General features: G+C 54.9%; 1 protein-coding gene and 1 pseudogene across 1 annotated transcript; one reads left to right on the forward strand and one right to left on the reverse strand.

Annotated features, from left to right (window-relative positions):
* Positions 1–62: 62 nt before the first annotated feature.
* On the reverse strand, positions 63–15,988 carry LOC133509963 (kinesin-like protein KIF20B). The gene is made up of 32 exons (XM_061837559.1): positions 15,533–15,988; positions 15,338–15,443; positions 14,914–15,003; positions 14,730–14,837; positions 14,186–14,324; positions 13,774–14,101; positions 13,470–13,630; positions 13,291–13,402; positions 12,701–12,772; positions 12,467–12,613; positions 12,119–12,281; positions 11,735–11,830; positions 11,559–11,654; positions 10,869–11,005; positions 10,693–10,801; positions 9,973–10,230; positions 9,739–9,909; positions 9,285–9,358; positions 9,126–9,251; positions 8,162–8,300; positions 7,972–8,094; positions 6,926–6,974; positions 6,731–6,856; positions 6,276–6,361; positions 5,520–5,675; positions 4,441–4,629; positions 3,784–3,882; positions 3,226–3,294; positions 2,861–3,076; positions 1,901–2,015; positions 1,510–1,625; positions 63–724 (listed from the first exon to the last, which is right to left on the reverse strand). The coding sequence occupies exons 1-32, from the start codon at positions 15,571–15,573 to the stop codon at positions 638–640; spliced, it is 4,104 nt and encodes a 1,367-aa protein (XP_061693543.1). The 5' UTR covers positions 15,574–15,988; the 3' UTR covers positions 63–637.
* Positions 15,989–17,388: 1,400 nt separating this feature from the next.
* LOC133510060 (high-affinity choline transporter 1-like) lies at positions 17,389–19,018 on the forward strand (annotated as a pseudogene).
* Positions 19,019–19,035: the final 17 nt, after the last annotated feature.

The following is a 19,035-nucleotide window of genomic DNA, read 5'->3' on the forward strand; positions in this document are numbered from 1 at the left end:
CGTGCTTCCAATTCCAAATTGACGTCCGCAGCGGATGACGCGTCCTTTGACCGGAAGTAAAGCTCTCTTCTTTTTTTTCCACTCTTTTTATTTGTTTTAAACGGTTACAAGCGGGTTTCATTTTAAAACGCTTTTCATCCCACAAAGCACGTTGCCTTGGTTTGTGTACGACATGTATAAAAACATTTGCTTTGCTTCGACGTCACACGCGGCGATCAAAAGTGGCAAAAGAGCTCAAGTCCAAGTCCGAGAACAAATACACAACCCCAACGGCCTTCGTGCGTCAGAAATCCAACGAATTTGTCCCCGCTCCATACATACAACAATCGGCAGCGACGGAGAGAGGTTAAGAGAGGGCGCCGGCCGGGGCAACATTTTCAAAAGGAACGTGTAAGACGGCACATTTGTCGAGATCCGCTTCCCCGGAAGCACCCGCATTGCACAAGTTTGGGAGTCAGCGAGCGACGACGTCGGACGCATCCAAATCTTCTTGGGCGGAAGCGGAGACGAACGGCGGCGTGCAAACGACAACCACGAACAAACAATACCCAGATTGCACATTCAAATCAAGTCAGCTTAGCGAGTTAGTAGTGTGACGGTCATCAAATAAAAGGATATTTCTAACAAGCAATTAGGATCATCGGGCCAATCCGGAGCGAAGTCGTCCTTTGATGATAGGATGGCGGCTTCGGTTGTCCCCGGCAACGACGTCGCGACCGAGCGTCTGCAACGACAGCGGCGACATATTTGCGCTGATGCGGCTCACTTTGACTCTGCTTGCGCGTGCGCGTGCGGCCCAATCCCAGAGACTCAACTTGCAAACGTATTTTGAGAAGCGGTAAAAATAGAACTCAAGTGTTTTGGGCACATTTGCCCCCCAACAATTCATTTCTAAATGTATTGACAGCTATTTTGCTAATCGACCGACGGTTTAGGAACCTCGTTTAGCATCAAAGTGTCCAAAGCTTTAGAATTTCAATCTCTCGCGTTGGACGTTAACCTGTGCAGATGGCTTTTTTTTTTTTTTTTTTGGGGGGGGGATCTGAAGAATCCCAAGGTCGCGGCAGCGCTACGAGAGTCAGTCAGTCAAGATCGGAAATAGAGGTGAAACTTTTTTTTTTTCTGGGCTCATTGTGATGTGGCAACATTCTTAGCCGAGGGAAAAAAAAAAAAAAAAAAAAAAAGTAAGCAACATTCGTCTTCAAATTTGAAAAGAGATGGCAACAACCTGCCGTTTTTGGTGTCCGACTGAACTGACTGGAAAGCATTGAAATCCAAATGGAATGGAGCGCGTTTGCTTCGGTGTGCCCCGACGGGGTGGAAAAGCCCCGCAACTCGGCGCCGGGACACACCGCTGCCGACGGAGCTTTATTTTGCAGACTCAAGTCAAGATGTTGAGCAATTTGAGAGAACGGAGAGAGAGAGAGAGAGAGAGAGAGAGAGACCGTTTTAACCCCCCCATTGACTTTGGCCAGGGTCCTCGTCGGGGTCAAATACGGCGAAAGGTACCGTGCGGGGGGGTTCGTCGGCGCTCGCCAACTTCCTTTTGCTCTTCTTGCTTTTCAGGCCGACGGACGACGAGCCGTTCGAGTCGGCGCCGCTCATCAGGCTCATCATCTTCTTGGCTGCAAAAACGCACGTTCACGGTTACGTCCGTCGCGGCCGCTCCCCGACGAGCGACCTCGGCATCAAGTGAACTGCAGTTTACGCTTCAATTGGCAAATCTTCCATGAAAATGGAACGCTTAGTGTCAGTACAGCTCGCCTCTTATTCAAAAAAGGAAAGAAAAAAAAAAAAAAATTCTATGCAATTATAGTGGTTGTCAATTATTGCAACCGGGGTTCCCCATCCCCTGGCCCAGGATTATTATTATTATTATTATGAGCGGCGCCTGACTGACCTTTGCACCCGATCAGCGTGGGCGAACTTTGGAGGAACTCGCCGATCTTCTGCAGCGTTCCCTCTCTTGGGCCGCGGACGCCGGCGGTCCCGGGAGATGCCGACGGGCCGGAGCCCTACAGATCACGTGGCAAAGGTTTAGGCGGCGACGCGGCGAAAATCAACGCCATCGGCCGATGAGACCTTTTTTGTCATTGAACCAACTAAACCAGCCGTCGGCAACCTTTGACACCGAAAGAGCCATTTGAACCCGGTTTCCACGGAAAAGAAAACACTGGGAGCCGCACATCTAAAATGAAAATGAAAAAAAAAAAAAACTTCTACTACTTTACCGCAGCATGTTTCTTATGAAATCCACGTGCTCCGGAGAAAATTCCATTGGCTTGCCGGGCTTGAAAGTCGCTCCAAATAGACGGCGTTTCAGCGGGTGTACCCGCTGAAACGCAGTGTGACGTCTATTTTGAGCGACGAAAAAAATAATATCAAATAATTGAATTAATATTTGAATATTTCAAGATCACAATAATCCTCAAATTTAGAACTAAAATAATACAAAAACTAACACAAATAAAACACACTTCAATTAAATACCAAAAAAAAAAAACTTTTAGTCATTTATTTTCCCAAGCCAATCAGAGCCGCATTATAAGGATGAAAGAGCCGCATGAGGCTCCGGAGCCGCGGGTTGCCGACTGCTGAACTAAACTGTTGCTCAGCCCTGGAATAATACAGAAATATGTACAAGAAAACGTCGGGATAAACTTCAATATGAGGAGCGCGCGAGTAGCAATAGTCACAAGTAGTCACCGATACGGCGGCACCGAAACATTGGATACGCTCGCCCGTCTGTCTGTCTGTCTGCGCTTCGGAAACGGAATCATTTCCCCGTGGAGGCGTTCGGGAATTTGATCCGGCAGCGCGCAACTTGAAAGGTGACGGCGGGCGGGAAGCCTTCCCTCACCTCGTCCATCTCGCCGCTCCTCCTCTTGCGCGCCGACCGCGTGATCTTGACGGTGACGGCGCTGGCGCCGGGCACGCCTCGGCGTCGCACCGCCACCCGGTCGGGCCGCAGCGGGCTGAAGGAAATCTCCAGCTCCGGCCGCGGGAAACGGTCGCCGCGCCCGTTTTCTCCAGAGACCCGAGACGATTCCAGCACCGACGGGCAGCCCGAGGAGTCCTGAGACGACCCAGCAGCACGCCACAAACAAACAAGTTGATGTTTGTCACAATTGGGACAAAATTAAATGAACGCCGTCATGATGTTAGACACGGCAGAAGCGCATCATCTGCTTTTCCATTTTAAAGGACGACAATAAGAGGCTTCACCATTGAGGTCACCTGACCGACGGCCGACGGCGACGGGTCGCCGGGCTGCGCTCCCCCGGCGTCTGTCACCTGGGGAAAAGCACACGAGCGGTCACTGAGCGTCAGGCGGCTCCAGGGCGCCCGTTCGGAGCCACGTTCAATCCTAATCGCGCGGATCAAAGGAGGACAGGACAGGACAGGACAGGGGGGGGAAAAAATGTTTTGGTGAAGAATTTTTGCTCATTTTTGAGCCTGGAATGCGCATTGTTCACGTTCCATTTGGGAGTGTTGCAGAGTATTTGCGTGAATTCAGAAATATTTTTGTGCATTTTGGAAAAAACGTTTTGTGCGGGCTGGATGACGAGGCCCCTTTCAAGCGTGGCGAAAAAAACTTTTCCCGGATCAGACGCCCCTTTTGACGCCGAGCCCCTCCCCGAATGACGGAGCTTCTCTGGAGAGCGCGGACACCGGGCATGTTTTTTTTTGGTTTTTGTGTTTAAATTCCAATACGATCAAGAATGGAACAGCTTTTTTCTTCCTTGACAAGATGTCCAATTAGCGACGAGTGCCAGCGCCGACCTGGACTCGGGTCTCCGGCTCTCGGTCGTCGGCGTCCTCCGTGTCCCCTTCCGCCGACGTCACGTGAGCTTCTCTCGGCGTCGCTTCGTCGCCGCCGCCCTGACAGAGAACACGCTTAAGCGGGAGAAAGACGGGACGTCGCTTTTCATCAACGCAGAGCTATTAAGGCGTTTGCGTGCGGCGGAAACACGGAAGCGGAGGCTGAAGTCGCCGAAGAAAGTCAAAGTCCTCACCGGAGGCTGCCGACGTCAATTCATAACGCCGCCTTTACTAAATGAATCAACTATTTTTGACAATCATTCCGAGACTTGATCTGAAGTCCTCATTTCCAAAAATCTGCTGTGACTTTGGAAAACGCCGATTGACATTTGTGGCGCTTTTTTCGCGGCAGTCGCAGAGAAAGGGGGGGGGGGGGGCGGGCGTTTTAAGAATGCAAGCGCTTTAATCATCGTCGCTCTCCGGGTGCGCGAAAATTTGAGGGCGCTCATTGGCAAAATCATCAGTTGCAGCTTTGAATAAACATTTTTGCGATCGGCCGAGACGGTCGACGTCCGTCTACGCGATCGGCCGGCACGAAGACTTTCCTGATGGAAAGCGCCGAGAAATGTTTGCAGTGCGGAAAAGTCCAATAGAGACGAACGAGCGGCGATACGGCACCTTTGCTGTATTTGCGCTGACCTCCGCCGGCGATCTGGAGCTGTCGCGGCGCGGCGGGGGGGCCGCTCGGTCTCGGTCGGGCCGGCCGGCGACAAGCTCGGCGAGCTGCAACTCCAGGGCGCCGACCAGAGCGTCTCGTTCCGTCCTCCAGCTCGCCATCTTCTCCTCCTGGAGGCGCAGATCATTTTCCTGGGGGGGGGGGGTGTTTGAGAAATAAGTAAAAAACACTTGATGAAAAAAAATTAAAAAAGAGGGAGAAATGCGGGCTGGACGCCGATGGCCAAAATGATTCTGACAATTATTTTTGATCAATTCTAGGGTTAACCCTTTTGTTTTTCTGTCTTTCAACATCCGACCCGAGTGAGTCCCAACCGGCGCGCCGACGCTGGAAGACCATCAGGATTTCCCTCAATTGCGCTGTAATATTCTCAAGTTCCGACAAACAATGTATCTTTATCTCCGGCAGACGGACTCGCGTATCCGCATTTTTGGTGACATTTTTCAATTCATTTTTTTTAAATGCGGTCGGGCGGGGACGGCTGCCCCGGACCAGCGAGCGAAACCGGAATCGACGGCGAACGACACCCCGGTTCTTCTTCCGGTTGAAGATGAACAGCGCAGGCCGGTCCGGTCGCAGACGACGAGAACCAGAACCACGCACCGCTGCACAAAATGGCAGCTTTTGGTGTTGGTGTTGCAAAAGAATCACGGGCGACAATTTGTTCAACCACGTTTAACTTTTGGCTCCCCAAAAAAAAGAAACTAAAATGAATTTGGGCTGTTCCGTAACGGATGATTGGCATCTGATTTCATTCCAATAGGGAAAGATGACGGTGTCGCCAGGCACCACGGCACAGCTACTCATCATCTAATAAATGAGGCGGGCCATACTTTGAAGGCACATGTTGATTGTTTTCTTTGGCAAGAAACAGCCGACTTAACGGCTGTGCCCGTTCAGGCGGATATTTGACTTGTATCGCCGTCAATGCATTTAGGGAGGGGCCGGAAAAAACCACCGCGACACATCAAATCGTCCCAAACTCTTGACGACGCGGACCGACGAACGCGAAGCGGCTCACCAGCCGGGCCTGCCGGGCCAGGTATCGCTCTCGGTCCTCCGCAAACTTTTTCATTTCCTGGTTGCGTTTGTCCTCCGCCTCTTTGAGCTGAGCGATCAGTGCCATCTTGTCCTCCCTCCACTTGTCACGTTCCGTCCGATGTTTCTCTTCAAGCGGCTGGTGAGGCGTCGGCAGAAGAAATAAATAAATAACAGTTATTCTTCCGCGTCGAAAATGCACAAGTGTGGAGTGAGGACGGATGTTGGCCCTTTGACCATTCCGCATGCAATCGGGCGGCCTCGACGTCATCACTAACCAACAAGCTAAAAAAAAAAAAAAAAAAAAAGTCGGAGGCCTTTACGCATTTTTGCATCGAGTGTAATGAGTTATGCGTTAAACGCTCGGGTTGTGTCATCACGTCACGAGGGGCGGCGCTATACCACGAAGCGAGTCCTACTCATACTGGCTCATCAAAAGAAGAATTTGCTAAAGGAGGAAAAAAGAAGAGAAAAAAGGGCAGCCAACGCTTGCCGTTCGTCTCCCGTTTCCGTCACAAGGTGAGATGATCGTTGCTCTTAAACGGCGGGGGAAAAATACCAAAGCGGCTCCTGCTCGAAAGGAGAAACGTGTGACCTTGAAGAGCTGCGCAATTATTTGCCAGATTCTGGTTGCCGTGAAAACCTCTTGAGTGAGGATGACGTGAAATGAAGCCTCGTCCCCGTTCTAAAACGTGCCAACGTTGAAGCCGCAGGAAATCAACAAGCTCCTGTTAGTTACCTCCAGGCTGCGGGGGGGGGCGGGGCCTCCTCCGCCGCCGCCGCCGCCGCCGGGCTGCCTCAGCGCCGCCTTCATTTTGTCCAGCTCTGCACAAAGTGGTTCATTTCTTGAAGACTGACAGTAGTCCATTAACTGTTGTGCCGTCGTTGAGCATTTATTTTAGTTGGTTGCGGGATCCGCCTGGCCCCAGATAAAATCTTACTGCTGCATCCGTACATCATGACAGATTATTATGAATGATTGTAACGATTCAAAAAAGAAGAAATAATTGAATAGAAACTTCAGAAAAGCTAGCAAAGTAGAAATACAAATAATTCCCAGTCCGGGTGGTGCGTATTGTACATTGGTAGAAGGGTTTTCCTGAATGCTTTTAGCTCAACGTTACACACGAGAACTTACGGCGCGTCACAGAGAAACGATATATCGCGGTCGCGCGCTCTCGAGCGGATTCTTACCGTCGCTGAGCTCCCGGACGAGCTCCACTTTCTGGTCCAGCGCGCGTTCCATCTGCTCCTGAGTCTCGTCCTGCTCCGCGAGGGCCGAGCGCATGTCGTCCACCAGCCGCCGCTCGGCCTCCAGATCTGCGCGCGGCAAAAAACGGCGCCTTGAGCGTCCGTGCGGATCCGAGCGGCTCGGCGCCGCCCGCTCACCTTGACGAGCTCTGCGATAAAGCTCCTGCGTCTCGTCGGGCTTCTTCTCCTGCAAGAAGGAAGGAGAAACGGTCAAGCGAATGTTTGCTAACGCTAGGGAGTTTGAATGCTGCACTGCAGAGTGGAACCTTCAAGGGGGGGGGGGGGGGGCACAGATGCAATTGTCCGTTTCCTGGAAAAGTTTTTTTTTTTTTTTTTAAGCATAAGCACCCGTACTACTGCACAGTGCAAACATTTCTTTCATTGCCAAAGCACCCAAATTTATTGTCACCAAACATTTGAAAGTTTGACACTTTGTCCAAACTTAACGTCGGCGGTGACAACGTCGCTTTCATGAGGCAGAAGGAATTAGTGCGCTTCCTGGTTCCAAATCTCTTGCCAAAGGCAAACGGCAAGAGAAAAAAAAAATACACTTGTTGTACAAAAATTTAACATGTTCCAGACCCAATAGGAAATAAATTTTAACCGTCGTCACGTGACGGGAACGTCCGTGCACCGGGATCAACACGGCCGCCGCGAAAGCACGTCTTTTGGAATCGTCCCATTTGCTGCCTGGATTCCTCCACAGAGCAACTATTTTCAACGTCTCATCGAGGCATCGTTGACCTCGACCGTTCCGGGGGGAAAAAAAACATGTCAATAATAATCGGAGTCGTTTGAGAGCAGAGAACTCGACGAGTGAATTGTTGCCAATGTAGTCGCTGAGTCGGCGAGCCTCACTTTTGCCCTTTAATCCGTTGTAGAAAGTCTGACTCGGACTCAATCGCACAAAAGTGGAAACAAAAATGATACTCCCCACCAGTAAAATTAGAAATTCAATAGTGCTCCGGACCCAGGTAAATATTGAAAGTAACTGTCGCTTGTTATACAAACATTATGAACTAGGGATGAATGATGAAGTGAATAACAGAACCTTAAAAGGTGACTTTGAATTTACTCCAACAACTCGAGACGGGCTAAGCAGCAAGGAGGCGAAGTCATCTCATAACGAAACATTTCAATCTTCCCATTTCACAGGGCACCCCAAAAAGGAAACGGATGCTCACCGCTTTGAGCTGTCGGATGGTTCTGTCTCTGTCGGTCAGGTCCGACTGAAGCCGGTTCTTCAGCTTCTCCGCGTCGGACAGCTTCCGCCGCAGCAGCTTCTCCTCGTCTTTCATGGCGGAGATCTGCGAGGGAACCCAACATCGCCGTCACTGTCACGTCGCGCGCGATGACGATCGCCGATTGTCGTACATCTTTGTGGACCCGCTGGATCTGCTTCTTGTAGTCGGCCAGCTTTTCTCGGAGCTCCGAAGAGTCCTCTTCCTTCCGCTCCAGATCCGCGCTGAGACTCTTCACTTTGTCCGAGTCCTGCTTTGCGACTTCCTTCAGTCTGGAAGAACCCAAAGAGTTCCCGTACGTCGGCGGTTTTTCCCGGGTGTGTGCGGGCAGGGCCAGGCGGGAAGACAAAACCTCACATTGCCCTCATCACACTAAAACGCTTTTGGGGTTTCAATTGGAAAGCAAAGTTCTCTGAGAGACAAAAACCAAATGACACTGATTTGATGTGGGATTTTCTTTTCATTTCTCGATGGCAACAAGCTTTGGATCCGTCGGGCTAACTTGCGTCAGGCTGCGCGGAAACAAACAAATGAATGTTTGAAAAGGGTTGTTGAAGAATTCCTCAAAGCGAACTGTCAGGTGGCGCACTCTTTTATCATATCATATTTGGAAATGAGGGAGGCACCAAGTACTCTGGCATTTCGGGGACCTCCAGGAAATAGCTGCAGAAATCTCGTCTTCCTTTGGTTATTTTTTTCGTGACGCAGGCCGCAGCGGGACCGTTTGTAGGAGGAGGAGGGGAAAATGGGCAAATTTCATTGCGAACAGCAAGAGGAGCGCCGTGGCGTGACGTGCAGCGCGGACGACCCGAAAGCAGCGACCAAGCGGGCTCAACGCGGAGGGCCGGGCCGGCCGGCTGGACCGTGGCGGCGACTTTTGGGCCGGGCCGCTCCCCGCGTGACACGTGGCCAAGGTGCCGCAAGAGGACCTGAGCCTCAAACGGGCGTCGGACCCCGTCACGAGTTGAAACAATCGCGTAGCCCAACCCCCCCAGATTGTCCCTCCAAACGGTCTACGTCAACCGACTCCTCCGCGTTTGCGGCCAGGTTGTTACGCAACGACACCGATTGAAAAAGGAAAAACCAACTCCCCCTACTTGGCGATCTGGAGGGCCCTCTTCTCCAGCTCGGCGTCCTTCTGCTCGATGGCCTCGTGGGCCACGGCCAGCAGCTCCCGGCGCCGCTCGGCCTCCCTCCGGAGGGCCCGCTCGCCGCCGCCGTCGTCGTCGTCGTCGTGGTCGTCCTCCTCCTCCTCCTCGTCGTCGTCGTGACGCTCCCCCGGTCGCCTCTCCGGCGGGGACGCGGCGGATCGGGCCGGCGCCGCCTCCTGCTGGAGCCCGACAGCAATATCGGTTTCGGAACATTTTGAAGGAGCCCCCCCCGCCCCCCCTCCGACGCCTCCTGTGACTCTTGGACCAAAAAGAGAAATAACTCCAAAAAGGCCGAGCTTTCTTTTTCAGGTGTCGAAATTCATTGTCTGACTTTTGCACAACAACATTCACAAAGCGGGACGTCACAATGTCCATGAAAAGATGAATTGCAGCCTACGCGCTCTTTTCAGTCCCCTGGACACCGGCGAAGGCTTCCTTGTGTTTCCGTAGCTTAATAAAGAGCAAAAAAGGTGGACGGAAGCTCACTTGGGTTGCCGATGACGGGTCCACGACGCCCAGCAAAGATCAATCTCGGCGGGATTACGGCACGCGAGCTCACCTGCGACCGGTGGAGCTCGTGCGTCTGGACGCCGCGGCGGTCTTCTGCAGCCGAAGCTCGACTGGAGCCGGCGGCCCGTAATCCGGTCTCCGGCCGCTCGAGGTTCTGCCGGAGGGGGTCGCGCCAGGCTTCCCGTTCGCGGGACTCCTCCGGCCGCTCGTCGGACGCTTCCTGGTGAATGACGTCACGCGGGAGGACTTTTGTCGTTCCGATGACGGCGTGACGTGAGCTCACCTTGCGTTGCGACGCTTCCAATGCCGCAGTTAGCGTCCGGACCTCCTGGAGCAACCTGCCCACCTCCTTTTCCAAGCTCCTCTCCCGGTCCAGCGCCTCTGCGACGCTTCTCTCCTCAGCGTCCAGAGCCACCCGGGAATCCTCCTGGGATTTGCTGGGCTCCTGCGGGGCCTTTTCCGTCTCTCGGCCTTTCCTTTCCGGAGCGGCGATGACGTCCTCTCGGGCTGCTCGCTCCTCGCGGAGGGAGCCCGGCGCCTCCTGCACACACCGATTTGCTCAAAAGTCTCCCGGACAAAGGATGCTTCCGGAAAGGAAGTGCAAAACCACCAAAGCTCCTGCCCGCACCTTGGCTCACCTTACGGCCTTTTGCCAAAACGTCCACGCGTGAGTGCCATTTGTTGCGTGACTTAAAACAATCAAATCTTACCAATTTGACATAAATCATCCACTTTGTGAGCCACTTAGCCTCGTAACGTGCCGGACCCCCGTCCCGGCTATCATTGGGCCGGGGGTGCGGTCCTTTGCCGAAAGCTTATTCGCCTTCTTTTGCTCAAAGCTATTGAGTTTTGGGATCTGTAGCATGAGGAAAATTCCCCCCCGCGAAGGGCGAAGCGTTGTGTTGTCGCGGAGAGCGCCCCCCCCCCCCAACAGATGGGTCAAAAATCCAAGGCAGGCGGGCCGACGCCGCCGTCCTACTTCCTTGCCGACGTGACGGCTTACCTCGCGAGCGTCTCTGCAGGCGGCCATCTTGTCCGTCATCTTCTTGAATATCTCCAGACGTTCTTCCGCTCGCCGCTCCAAGAGTTCCCTCTCTCTGGCCAGCCGCTCCCTGCGTCGAGCCATCTTTTGTCAAACGGCGACGGCGACGACGTCCCGGCGAGCAGAGCGAGACTCACTCAAAGTCCATCTGCATCTCGGCCAAAATGTCCTCGAACTCTCTGCCGATGTCCTCTCGGAGGCGAGCTTCTGCCAGCGAGCCGGCCGCTCGCTCCTCCTTCGACGCCATCCGAAGACTCCTCAAGAGCGCCACCTGCTGCCGAAGCGCATTTCCGATCGATTCAACAGCCGTCCATCCATTTTCTGAGCGGCATATCCTCACGAGGGTCGCGGGAGCGCCGGAGCCAATCTCGGCCGCCGTCGGGCAGAAGGCGGGGTAGGCCGCGAACCGGTCGCCGGCCAATCGCAGGCCACACGGAGACGGACAACACTCGCGCTCTAACCGATCACCCTTTTAGGGGCCACTGAGAGTCTCCGATGGATGCGAGCACGTTTTGGGGACGTGGGCCCCACCCGGAGAAAAGCCACACCTGTCGGCACGGGGGAGGACACGCAAACTCCACACGGGCGCACCTCCGCCATCGTTCCTTCTTTGCCTTCGCCATCGGGAAACGCTCTTTGGCCTCCGTGCGCGCAGATTTGCGTCAACAATTTAGATACTTGCACATGTCCCAATATGGCAATCACGTCGTCTATCTTGGGAAAGATTGTCGGCCAAACAGGCCCGCGAAGTCAACGACTGCGCCTGACAAACCAAACGTGACACATCAGGCTTCCCTTTCAGCTGAAACTGGCAAAAATGAGCAAACCTGTGGTGTCATGTTCCTGAAGATGTTCTCGTCTTCCTCATTTTGGTACACGGTGTCCTCCATTGACATCGTTTCTTCTTCCTCCCCGTCGTCCTCCTGGAGAAGACGACGCTCGTACGTTACGCAAAGCAGCCCAAAAATGAGGGCCATTTGGGGGCCGCCGGCCACGCCCCCACCTGCAGCTCCCCCTGGCCGGTCTGGCCGCCGCCTCCGCTAGGCCGGGTCGACTTCTGCGGCGGGAGGGGACGGGCGCCGCCGGGCGCCAGCGCCACCTGAACGCGACGAGCACGGACGTTAGTTTTGAAATCGAATTCCTTCGGAAGACATTTTTTGTGACCGGGTGGTCGGGATAATAATTTGGCTCATGGCAGGGCCGCAACAATTGTTGAGCACCAACATCTGTGTCTGCTTTTTTGGCTTTGAATGCAACAGCCAATAAGAGAGCAATTTCAAACTGTGCAAACTTTATGGATGAGAGACGTTGCGATCCGATCTTGTGCACTTTTTTGCTTTTGTTTGAACATCAGTACCGAAACCCAAAAACAAAATAGCCCGCTCACCTTCTGCGCCACGGCCGAGAACCGGAGGACGCGGAGCGTCTCGTCGTAGGCGGAAGCGCAGCGGCTGACGTTGACCAGCATGCGAACTTGGGCCGGGCCGCAGAAGAAGGCCTGCAGGTAGTGCGTCAGCTTGCTCTCGCGGAAAGCCACGTGCTGCGGCAGCCTGACGGACGCGCGCCCCCACGGACAGACAGACAGACAGACGCTCTCAGACGTTTCCGGGACACGCGCCCCGTCTCAAACGCACGCGGACCCAAAGTCCGGGACAGAATCTTTGCGCGCGTGCATCGAGATTATCGGAGCAGGGGCCTGCTGGTCATCTTCCTGTGGCGCTTGAAAAGTCCTTACTTGGCGTGCTGGTTGCGCTTGAGCGCGTTGATGCATTTTCCCAGGGTGAGCAGCGACGCGTTGATGTTTCCGGCCTCTTTGAGACGTTCTCCCCGGTTGGCGGTCTTGGCGCCGCGTTCCGACCCGGCCAGGTCACACAGACACAACCTGCGCACGACCACAAACACGCACGCCTTCAGCCAGCGGCGGCCTCCTTGACGCCCGCCGATGGACGGAATCTCTCGCCACACCTACTCGCTGACGGCGACCGCTCGTGGAGATCCGGACTCCGCAATCCTCAGGATGCGAACGGAAAAGATGCTGTGACTGCAAAAGTAAACGCACGACGACAGATGTTGGCGGGTGCGCATTGACATTTTCTCGAGGTTTGTGTGCACCAAAAAGAAGAAGGCTTTCTGAGGTGAGGCAAAACGCTGACCATTTTGGGAAAACTAAAACAAGACCAAAGAGTGGCAAAATATCACATTTTGTTTGATTTTTTTTTTTTTTCTTTCTTTTTTGCTCAGTCTGACATGAAACCAGACCCGCAAAAATCCCGTTTGGGATGAACTGACGTGAACCGAGAGAAAGAGAGCAAGAGAGACAACGCGGGAAGCCAGACGGGTCCTGTCGACCCGCTACCTCCAGGAAATAGCTGCAGAAATCTCGTCTCGCAAGTAAATGTTTTAGAGTAAAAGGAGCTTCCTTTGGAGGAAACACCAGATTGCTTTGATGGTCCACGTTCCGAAAAATATCGGTGGCCATTTCCAAAAACGGAAAAGCGATCAGATCCGTGGCCTCCGATGGTCGTCGACAGTGTCGCGCTCGTGCGTGGTGCCGGAGACCTCCTGCTGGAGAGATGGTTGATCCGAGTGGAAGAGAAGCTTTGGTTCTTCTTGCCCAACTTCATGACCCGGTAGGCCTCGTCGGCGCTGCCCACCTGCACCCAGCGCAGGTCTGCGGCACGGAGGAATAACGTCACCAAACGTCAACGGGATCCACGACGGGACGGGACGGGACGCACCTTTGACGAAGGCGCCGCCCTTTGCGTCCTGAGACAAGCGGAGCGCCGTCCTCTTGGCCGGTCCGCCGGGCGAGGCCTCCAGGAGGTCGTGGATGTTCTCGTTGTAGATCTCGCAGAAGGAGACCCAAACTGAGAACCTGACGTCGGTTTCCAGCCGCAGGCTCAGTCGGTCCCGCGAGGTCTCGGGGAGCAGCAACGACCCTGCGAAAACGAGACCGATGGGGTCATATTCGGGCAGGCCGACGCGCCGGGAGAGGCAACTGTCGACTCTTCTTGGCTCAGACATTTCCTTCCACCGGCGGACGCGAACTTGCCTTCGAGGAGCGTCCTTTCGCCGGAGCTCCACGTGCCGCTCTTGGCCGTCTCACACTGGAAGGCAGACGGGAGAACGTGAGCTTCGCCGAGCGACGACGTCCTCCGGGGAAGACGCCGGCCGGCCGCCGTTACGTCGTTGACCTGTCGCAGCAGCTCGCCCTTGAAGGCGGCCTCCTCAGCCCGCTGCTCCTCGCTCAGCCAGACGAACTCTCGGCGGCGTTGAGGTTTGACGCTCGGCCCGGTCCAGACCTTCCCCTCTACGCTGTCGAAGATGGCGTGCAGGGACCTGGGCAGAACGCCGACGTCGCCGTCCGGACCTGACGGGGAGCGCGAGACGCCTGTTGGGTAACGGCGTCGGTCGCCTCGACATCTTGGACGGACGGGAAGAGCGAGAGGCGCACCCAGAAAGGTGAAGGTTTTCCCGGCGTTGGTAACGCCGTACGTGAAGACCAGAGAATTCCCTCCGCGGAGGACGTCAGCGACCAGATCCTTCACCGTCCCTCGGAAGAATTCACTCTGTGTGGTGTCCGGACCGTACACCTGCCCGCAGGAGGGACGGGCGAGAATACAAAACGGGAGAGATGGCGGCAGATGGAAACAAGGGCGGCCGGACGCGCCGAGAGCCCGCCAGCCATCCAATTCCTTCACAAAGCGCTGAGACCGCAATCCAATTGTTCAACGACAGAAAATGTTCAAAATGTAGGAATGAAAACCTCGGGAGCAGAAGAAGTCCCCAAGGGCGCGACAACTTCGAGTTGGGAAGGGAAAAATAAGGAATGAGGGGGGGAATTTCCCCGAAGATGGCCCAAATTTGGAAAGCTTTTCAAGCGGGCGTGGAAAGAGTACAATGACAAAAAGAATAAAGAAAGAAATTTCTGCGGAAAACGTCCTTCAGCATTCCACACAATTGAAAAGCTTTCAAAAGGGGAGACGCCCGTGACCGACCTGAGAGAAGCGGAAGCGCTGAGCGGTCCGCAGGAAGGATCTGTCGCCTCCGTCGGAGCCGGGAGGCCTGAGCACGACGCCGTCCGGAGGTTCCGCCGACACCAAATCCTGCAGTGCGGAGAGACGCCCGTTGACACCTCGCCCACATTTGAGCAGCCACAGCCAAGCGCCGGCCGGCGTCCACCTGCGACTCTCCGTTCTGGGCCTCGGCCGCCGTGAAGGGTCGGACGCGGAGGTAGACCTTCAGATGGGCTCTCTCTTCCGAGTTGCCGACCTGCTCCGCACGCAAGACGCAGTGCTTACGACCAAAGTCCAAAATACGTCGGCGTTTTCAACGAGGTCACGTGGTTTCTTCCCGTATTCCAAAAACATTGACCGGCAACCAGCTCAGGGTAACATTTCCGCAAATCGGGATTTCTGCGGCTGGACCCGTCGACGGGTGGGGCGCACGCTGAACTGGTCGCCAGCCGATCGCGGGTCACACGGAGACAGGCCACAGTTACGGGGCAATTTAGAGTGTCCAATGAATGTTGCGCGTTTTCGGGATGTTTGACACCGCCGACGTACACGTGTTGGTGAAAGTCCGCAATACTCGCGAGACTCAGCACCTGAGTCAGCCGGGAGTCACGCAGGCTGCTGCTGCTGCTGCCTTCTGACCGCAAAGCGTTGACATCTTCCATACCGTCCTGGTCCATTTGACAAGACTCCGTCACCCTGCCACAGGATGGAAAAAGAAGAAATAAAGAATTTCCCAACCTTCATCCAGAGAGGGCACAAATTGGACTGTATACAAGTGGTCACACCAGATATTTATGTAACTTGTGTCGAGAGTGCTTCCCATCATTTCTTTCCCCTGTAATCGATGCTCTCGCTGGAGATTACGTGCCCCCGTACCCTAATATTGCACCCCAAAATGTATTTTTATTAGCGGTTTGCCTTCCAAAATGTATCTCGCTTGTTTCAGTCTGTATCCCCGCCAGTTTTTTGCGAAAAGACATCATCAACCATTTCTTTTACTGAGCACTCCAGTGTTTACGTTGATAAGGTCTATTTCTCATTGAGCATTGTTCCTGCAGCACAGTAACAAAATTGTCCACTGAAATTGCAGCTTGTCGTTCTGGAGTCCAAAAACTCAAGTGAAGTGGAGGATTCTAAAAGGCAGAAGAATCCGTCCTTCGTTTTCTTCCGTTGAGCGAAGCGAGCCGACCGACGTGACGTCACGCTGAAACCAGCCGCAGCGGCTCATTTTCTCGACGAGACAAACAACGACGTCTCCATTCGCACTCACCTACCTGCCAGCTCCTCTTGGCGCATTTGACAGAAAAGGAAGAAAGTGAGAGGTAAGAAATGCACCCAAATGCGGAAAAGTTCCCGAACGCGACAAGTGCGGCTCGACTGGCGCTCTCCGTTTGAAACGAGCCAATCACAAGGCGCCTTTTTCTTCTTCTACTTCGATTGGCTTCGTTGATTTGGTTTGCTGACTCCTGGTGGAGAAAATATGAAACGCGTCACTAATTGTTGATTATTATTATTATTATTTTTTTTTTTTAGGTCAACTTCACTCCGGTAAATCCATTTTCCATTTCAGCCTCAGATACGTTTTTTTTTTCTTTTTTTTTTTAAATTCAATAGATTCACTCTAACTTTGGTTTAGTGCGATGTGATGTGCCATAAATGATTTTTTTTTTTTTTTTTTACTGTTTACGACAGAAAGTTCAAATAAAACGGAAAAAAAAAATGAACCGGAAACCGACAATGTTCATTCATTTGTTCACTTTCTGTTGTGCTTCTGGACGTTCCCAATCGGTGGGAGCGCCCGTGGAAAAGGCGCGCGGGTATACAGGCAGGGCCGGGATTCGAACCCCCGGGCCCCAGAACTCCGAGGCAGATATTCCGACCGGAACGTGTCCTGAAAGCCCTCAAAATGGCTGCGCACCGACGACGAGACGGCTCGTGGAGAAGCGAATACTTTTGGACACATTATACACGATTTCAATGTTTTGCTTTGCCACGGCAGGATTTTTATAATTGTTATCATTATTCCACATATATATTCTTTCTCGGTATGTGACGTCACGTGACTAAGAACGCGGAAATCCTGGTGGTCGAGAGGGTGACGCGCGCTTCATTAAAGATGTCCACTTTTGTTTTGTTTTTTGTCCCATTTAATGAAGGCACTTGAGACGAAGCCGCTCCCCTTTTTTTCACGTCTTCTAGCCCAAGATGGCCGCCAACATCCCCGGCATCATCTCCATGTTCTTCTTCTACTCGCTGAAGTCCAGGAGGGAGCAGAATAAGCGGGCGGGCGGCGCCCTGGAGATGTCGCTGCCGGTGGGCGTCTTCACCACGACCGGTGAGGATCTTCCGACCCGCGTCTAACGATCGCCTCGTGGGTCGGAGGCGGTTTCATCGCGGGCACGGCCGAGATGGCGTACACGCCCTCCGTGGGCCGCCGCCGTCACGCTGGGATACAGCACGTCAAATTCAATCATTTGAAGATTAGATGGACGTTGAAGTAAACCCTTCCGCCATTACAATGTGTATTTGAAGCAAATACTGAGGAAACGCCATAGGCAGGCTAACAAATAGCATCGGGCGCCCCTGTGTGGCTTTTCTCCGGTTTTCCTCCCGCATCCCCCCCCCCCCCCCCCCCCCCGAAAAACTTGCTCGGAGACTCGAAATCGCCCGTAGGTGCGATCGTGAGCGCGACTGTCGTCCGTCTCCGCGTGACCTCCTGCGCCGTGCCGGCTCTCGAACAGGCGGCCTGGTGTTCGCCGGCCCGCTCCGCGCGAGCCGCCGCGTCACCATGTTGGATCCCTTCGGGCGCCGGTACGGGAAAGGCCGGACGGCCGTCTCCAGCTCGGTGTCGCTGTCGCCGGGCGCTTTGTGGGTGCCCTCCACGCTCCGACGCGCGTCAGGCGTGACCGTCAGCGTGGTTCTGGACCTCTCCTTCGGCGTGTGCGTTTGGATCTCGGCGTGCGTGGCCATCACCTACACGCTGCTGGGCGGGCTCTACTCCGTGGCGTACACCGACGTCATCCAGCTGCTCCTCATCTTCTTCAGCCTGGTCCCGAACGCCACACCTCATCGCGTGACCTCCGACCTGTGGCGCGCAAACCCGCTGACCGACCGCGCGTGTGTGTGTGTAGCGGGCGTGCGTTCCGCTCGCTGTGTCCAGTCCCCGCGCGGCGCCCCTCGGTTCCACGTCGCACGCTCCTTGGATCGGCGCCTGGAACGTGGGCGACGTCTGGATCCTTCTGGACCACTACTTCCTGTCGGTGAGTGCGCACGAACACGGGTCGAGGTCGGGACCGCCGCCGTCTTCGCGGTCTTTGGCATTCCGCCCGTCCTTCTGGGGGCGTCCGCAGGTGAGCGCAACGCCCGTGTCGCAACCTTACGGGTCAGTGGCAAACGGGTTGAGATCGGTTCTGTGTTGGGTGGGACCGTGGGATACGTATGCAGTGCAGTACGAGTAATGCAAGTTAGGTTGCGACGTGTCATTTTCATGTTCCGTTACGTGCCGGTCCGAAAGATTTACACTCGGTGCCGTTATTCTGCGTCTAAAGGCGTAGAAATGAAAAATGAAAAGGCTAAGCCCCCTGTGTTTTTTTTTTTTTTTTGTGCTCGGACTGGAACCGGACATCGTACGGTTCTCCGTCCCCTTACGGCGCTGGTTCTGCCTTTGGTTCTCCAGAACCTGACGCCGCCGTACGTCTCCATCACGGGCGTCGGGCGCATCGCCGCCGCCGTCGTGTCGTCGACCGACTCCGCCCTGCCGTCGGGGTCCTCAGGCCGCAGGTGAGCGACGGGGGCCGTCCGGCACGTCAGTCGCCAAGCGGACCGGGCGCGTGCGTGCGCGCGGAAGGTCCGTAACTCCCGCGAGACTCTCGTCAATTTGCCGGCGGGACGGCGCTGAGCTCCCTGACATCCGGCGTCATCGTCTTCTGGTTCCCGGGCGCCGAGGCTTTTCCCGCAGCTGCTGGCCGTGCTGTTCTTCAGCGGCGCCGACGCTTACGGAGCCGGCTGCCGGGCGGCGAGGCTCTGCTGGGCCCGCCGCCCGTGCTGCGGTTCCCGGGCGGCGAGGCGTCTCCGTGCAGCGCTTCCCCGTCAAAACTTCCGCCACGCTGTGCTCGCTGGCCGCCATCTCGTTCTTCCCCTTTCTGGCGTCCCGGCTTTTCCGCAGCGGACTCCTTCCCGCCGACCGGGACCTTTCCGCCCCCCCCCCCCCCCCCCCCCGTCCGAGGCCTCGGAGCCCGCGACGGCCGCCGCCCGCTGAGTCAAGAAACTGAGGCTTTCTCTCCAAGCG

Source organism: Syngnathoides biaculeatus, chromosome 12, assembly GCF_019802595.1.
Source record: "Syngnathoides biaculeatus isolate LvHL_M chromosome 12, ASM1980259v1, whole genome shotgun sequence".
Classification (NCBI taxonomy): domain Eukaryota; kingdom Metazoa; phylum Chordata; class Actinopteri; order Syngnathiformes; family Syngnathidae; genus Syngnathoides; species Syngnathoides biaculeatus.